Source organism: Notolepis coatsorum (genome assembly GCF_963971535.1).
Source record: "Notolepis coatsorum genome assembly, chromosome: 16".
NCBI lineage: Eukaryota > Metazoa > Chordata > Actinopteri > Aulopiformes > Paralepididae > Notolepis > Notolepis coatsorum.
This window is the reverse complement of record NC_140180.1, coordinates 69,583,970-69,589,969: the sequence shown is the minus strand read 5'-3', so window position 1 is coordinate 69,589,969 and position 6,000 is coordinate 69,583,970. Positions and strand designations below refer to the sequence as shown.

The window sequence follows — 6,000 nt, the reverse complement described above, 5'->3', positions numbered from 1 at the left end:
CGTTGTGCATTCATTTGTGGTTAAGGAGGTTTTCCTGTTGAAACTGATTAAAGAGTATTATAGTTTTATTGGATTGGGAATATTTTCAAGGGATCCCATTTTCATGTCATCCCCACTTGGGGTTTAAAAGGTTGGGAGTGATGAGGTTCAAAACAACAGCATGGAATCTAAAATAGCAAATCCGTACACAGGTGTGTAACAACATTGGTCACTTTATTTGGAGAACAATGACACACTGTCATAGATGGGAAGCGTTATTGTATAGATTGAACTGGTATCACACCAAGTGCCATGTCAGAGAGTGGATGACTGACTGACTGACTGAATGACTGAATGAATAGGCGGTGTCACATAGACATGTCTCTACCAAAGTCACAGAAACATAAATTGTACCTACCAAAAACTGCAGTGAAAACTGTAGTTTAGTATTATAATGCACAACATTTTCTTTCAATTTGTATGCAGCAAGTGCACATGTAGGCCAAATGCATCAATCCAGGAGGTTCATTAAAGAAACAGTCATCAGAGTCATCTGATGCCCAAAAAAAACGGTATTTACGCTCAAATGAGTGCAGAAAGCTTTTTCTGCTCGCACACTTCATGGGCTGGAATAGAGTCCCTACCAAAGCTCAAATCACTGAATGACTGAGTAAGTTCAGTGACATTGCCGGTTATAGAGGTGCTTTGCATCTAATAGAAATCCACGAGTAGGGTCTTTAATAACAAAGGCCTTCTGAGAAACAACCTGCAATAAATAATGATGTAATTAACTGGATTTTTTATTTGTCTTTTCTCTTCAAAACATTTATGAAGGCATCTTTGGGAACATCCACGTTGCCAATACGCCGCATCTTCTTTTTGCCCTCTGCTTGTTTCTTCAGTAATTTCATCTTCCGTGTGATGTCACCCCCGTACTATAAAGAGACAACAACAACAACAAAAAGAGTTGAGATGCAGTACATTAAAAATACTTAATAATATATAGAATATTTGGGAATACATTTATTTTAGAGGTAAACCTTTACTTACACATTTTGCAAGGACATTTTTTCTATAGGCCTTTATTCTGAAAAAGACATACAAAACGGTCAGATCTAAAGGGATAGACATGATCTATCAAGTTCTATTTCATACTTTTACGCAGAGAACATGGAGGGGATCGGGGATCAGTTTAAAAGCTTGTTCAATTCTTAAAGGACCGGACCAGTCTTTTTGATATGTGGGTTCCAAGTAATTCTTGCCTTGATACAAAAATGACTGTGCCCTTATTTTTTCTTTTTTTGCGATACATTTTTTTAAATTTATTTTTTTCTTTTACATGAAATAAGACAACAACACAATGCAATAATAACAACCATAAACAGGACTTCACAGTAGTAGTAACAACAACAATAACGACAACAGAAATAACAAACAATAAAACATAAAAATAAAATTGTGTTACCACAGACACCACAAAAAACATTTCCTCCCCCATTCCCACCCCAGGACCCCCGGACCCCCCAGGATCAGCACCCGACTCCGCTTCGCCGCTAAAACATGGCCTTCACTCTCTCAACCGCCGAGACCCACAATTCGATATTGGATTGCCCAATCCAACCCTGTGCCCTTCTTTTTTTTCCAATTTTTCTCCCCCTGTTTTTCTGTGTTTTTCTCCCATCCCAATTTAGCCAATTCCCCCCTCCCCTTCCTGGTCATTGCGCGCATGTTCCCCCCACTGGTCGGTCTAGGGAGCCCTGAAGTCTATCAGATGCTTCCTCCGAGACATAGGATATTTTCACCTGCCAGCGCGGACTCTCATTGGTGAGGTGTAACGTGTGGGAGGTCTCACCCTCACCATCTCCCTCCCTCGCTCGCTGTGCAGGCGCCCTGACCGACCTGTAGGAGTCGCTGTTTTACAACGACCAGAATACCACCCCACCGGCTTCCCTCCCACCGACTCTGCCAATTGAGCCAGTATGACGGCCGGCCAAGCCGGAGGCAACGCTGACAGCCGGATTCGATACCAGTGTCTCTCGCGTTGGTGACGAGCGCTTAGTCCGCTGCGCCCTTCTTTTTTCATAATCTTTTACAATTACTGAATGTGGTAGTTAGTCAGATAGTTAAATCTGAAAATGTGTAGAGTAACTTTTCAGGGGGAAAACAAAAACTTCAGGAAAATAAATGCACCTTAGATGTTAGCATGGCATTTTTTGTCAGATGTGGTAACTTTCAAGGGTTTATGTTTAAGACACATTCCAGATATAATGGAGGCCTATAGCAGTAGTGAATCTGCAGAAAATAACTACCACATTTTTCAGTAATGGTAAACGATGAAAAAAGAATGACAGTGACTTATTTTGTATTGCAAGAAGAATGACTTGGAACCCACATGTTAAAAAGACTGATATGGTCCTTTAACGTGTGTGTGTGTGTGTGTGTGTGTGTGTGTGTGTGTGTGTGTGCGTGTTAAATACACTAAAATCAGCATCATTCTTCAACTACCCCCCCCCCCCCCCCCCCCCAGCTAAATCAGGCTCTTTCCTTTGAGATACATGTTTAGCTTGTTTAACATGCTCTAATGTAATGCATCTGTATTGGCTTTTCTGCATTTTTCTCATTAAATAATTTCACTATTTTCATACTGTGAAAGGTAAGATCAGAGATGGGCACAGATACAGTACATGAAAATGTATCTTGTTAAAAACTAGGTAAATATTGTTTGCAAATATAAGCTTACATTTCATGACATGAAAATATCATCCAAACCAAATGAGTACATGGCTAAAACCTAAAAGACCTCATTCTCAAACATGTTTGTAACTGTCTTCGTAAAATATCTTCTTAAGAACTTTGTAAGAACAAACTTAAGAAAGATCCCGCCGGATTCCTGAACGTGTGAAAATGTTCTTAATTAAACAACCAAAGTGTTCTCAGCTGTGCTCCTCTGAATGAAGAATGCCACAAAATTGTATTAGATTAGATTAAAATGTATTGTCATTATACATCACAAGTACAGTACAATGAAAATATGTTTGGCATCTAACCAGAGTACAAATGCAACAGTAAAGTGCAATAGAAATATAAATGCACAGGTGATTAAACTGGGTATAAAATATATAAATACTACTGAGTAATAGTGCTCAGCAGATGTATAGAGTTGTAGTATTAATATGTACAGTGATACAGGTATAAAGGAAGACCCTAGTAGTAAGTCATACTGGCCAGCAGCATAACTAGTAAGACTAGGTAAGGGATATGTACAGATACGTATATAGTATCTAAAGATATTTAAAAGGGATTATATGCAGGTATGTGCAGACAGATGTGGATATATATACAGTATATGTAACGGATGGTACCATGAAGCTCAGTCACAATGGACTTCAGATGTTGTGAAGTGACTGGGGCGAGTAGCGGTACTATGGGTTAAACTCACTCTCACCCTTAACTCATTCAGCGCCATTCACGAGAAAAGTCGGGTTAACTCGCCATGCGTTGAGTGCCAATGACGATAAAAGTCGGGTTTTAATCGTTATTTCTTTTATTCGCTACATCCATTCATTTTCATCCATCCAGCCTGATGTTATCATTGGGAATGGTCTGAGCTCACAAAAGGCCAATACCGCCGCCTAACGCCTTCCGGCCGGTATTGCACGTCATTGAAATCCCTCCCCCTTGGGCTGTACGCTGATCTAATAAGTCCGGTCCAGGTTTTCCTTCTAGGGCATGCAGTCTCGTTATAACACATTGCCTGGGGAGACTGGGAGCAGCGTGGATTATGCGTTTTGGACATATAACGTTGGATCAATAAACACAATCAATATTTGGAATGGCGATCAGGAATTGGATTAATCTTTTTGCAGTACATCAGATGTGAGGTAAGGAATCTATGTTACCAATCTTGGGTTAATCAGATGTTTCTTTCGTAACGATCACGCATGTGTGTGTGTGTGTGCCTGCCGTTGGCTGCGACCAAAGCACGGAGAAGCGATTTTTCAGTCCCGCTTCTGTATCGTGCATGAGGACACATATAATACCGATAAGCGTTATTTTCAGAACGATTCATAAATCAAGCGACAAATGGCACGATTTCTAAGGAAATACATTGAAGCGCGGTTTGCTCGAGTTTCTTGAGATTAGACAGAATCGCTCTGAAACTATATTGATATTCACCACGGTATAAAACGGAAATGTATGTATGAAAAAATTATCCGTTTTTTGCATGTTGACTGGAAGAAACTCACTGACAATCGACGTGTTTATTAGATCCATAGCTACAATATTTCATATAGTTTTAGCACTCGCAAAACACGGCATTCTCACCATTGCATTACAGCGATGGCGTTCCAACCAGAAGGTAAACAGCGCCCCCTTGGCGTCCATTGAGTTAAAAGACACATAGACACGTTACAAAGCAGTGAATTCACCTCTTAGTTCACCTTATAGTGGTCTGTGCTGTCGACCCGTGGTGCGGCAGACCACGGGTTCGAAACTCCCTCGGGGCATCGAAGTTTAAGGTGACATTGTGACAATATCACAACCGTTACATTGGTGCAGAATGACCCGGATGTCTTGGGTGGAGTGGAGTGAGTTTAAGGGGGGTGAGTGTAACGGATAGTACCGCGAAGCGCAGTCACGATGGACCTCAGATGATGACGATATGACAACCGTTACATATATATAAACTGTATAAATAAATACATATATTGTAAGGAGTAGACATCTTGTAGTGTGACATCTTATTTAGTAGTGTCAATATGGGTACAAGGCCAACCAAAAAAGTGGCATGTGACGAGATAACAGGTGAGTTTAACGTGGTGTTAGCAGAGGAGCGCACAGCGGCTGAAGTGAAACAGAAATGGGTACATGTGAAATCATAATTACAAGACACAGGAGAGAGATGCTGGCCACTGAGAGAGGAACAGCAGGCTCAGGGTTGTCTGAGGTGTCAGCTGCTGTGTCCAAACACACATCCAGCATCTTTTCAGCAGTCCGATGCTGTGCTTGTGGCTCTCATTGTAGGCCACCTCCTGCTCTGTCTGGAGGTTGGCGAGTGGGGTCATCAACCACCAGACGGCGAGCTCATATCCGCAATCTCCTAATAAAACAAGTCTGGGCGTCGCCGATGGTGTTGGGCAGACCAGCAATGGCATGGAATCCTCTCTTGACTGTTGTTCAGTATATGGGAATTGGATGTATTGTGTGGCCAGTTATATGATTCCATCCACGACTCGCTGGAGGCCGTGGCTGATGGATGGCTGCGATATGCCCACCCTGTCTCCTATCTCCCTCTGGAATGTTCCAGTGGCTAAAGCCCAAGGTGGACAGTACCTGGACATGTGGTGGCACAGGGTTTGAGCGTCTGGTCCGGCTCCACAGTGCCGGCTCCAGGGTATTGCACAGCTCCATTGGGACAGGAAGCCTAAAGCATCCCATTAGGTACTCATTGCTCTCCGCTCCCTCCTCAGCACATGATCAGCAATATCTTTCAGCAGCAGTAGATGTGTGTGTAGGGTGCAGACTTGGCCCTTTTAAATAGCGCAATTGATCACTGATTATTGGATGGCATGGTTAAATTTACCTGATTGATGTTCATGTCCATGTGCAAGTTCAACGTTTTATTTGTCACATGCACCACTGTTCCAGTAAGATGAGCAGTGAAATGTTTCTCGACCAACAATAAAAAAATAACAATATACGACAGTACATGAACAATTAATACAAAATGGCAAATATATAGCCTACATGAAAGGAATGGGATGTGCTGAGAGCAGAATGTAGATGTGTCCATTCTCTTTCACTATAGCCATATCCACACAATTGAGTTTAGTTTGAAAATGTAACATGTGTACGTATTACAAATAAGTATTACATTTAACAGCATTTGTTTTGGACGTTTGCCGATGCAACACGGAAATATTATTTATGGCTATAACATAACGTACATTATGTACCTATTTTCCTGTGGTCGATTAGTACTTTTTTATGTTTTCTGATTGCTATAAGATATACAGTTTA

The 6,000-nt window shown here is 41.4% G+C and overlaps 1 protein-coding gene across 1 annotated transcript in view; it reads right to left on the bottom strand.

The window, feature by feature from the left end:
* Positions 1 to 333: 333 nt before the first annotated feature.
* guf1 (GTP binding elongation factor GUF1) overlaps positions 334 to 6,000 on the bottom strand; it is a 34,494-nt gene continuing 28,827 nt past the window's right edge. Inside the window, exons 16-17 of the mRNA XM_084331726.1 lie at positions 1,030 to 1,066; positions 334 to 914 (exon numbers count right to left, since the gene is read on the bottom strand). Of these exons, the coding sequence (XP_084187852.1) occupies positions 780 to 914; positions 1,030 to 1,066 (172 nt within the window). The 3' untranslated portion in view covers positions 334 to 779. The remainder of the gene's footprint in view (positions 915 to 1,029; positions 1,067 to 6,000) is intronic.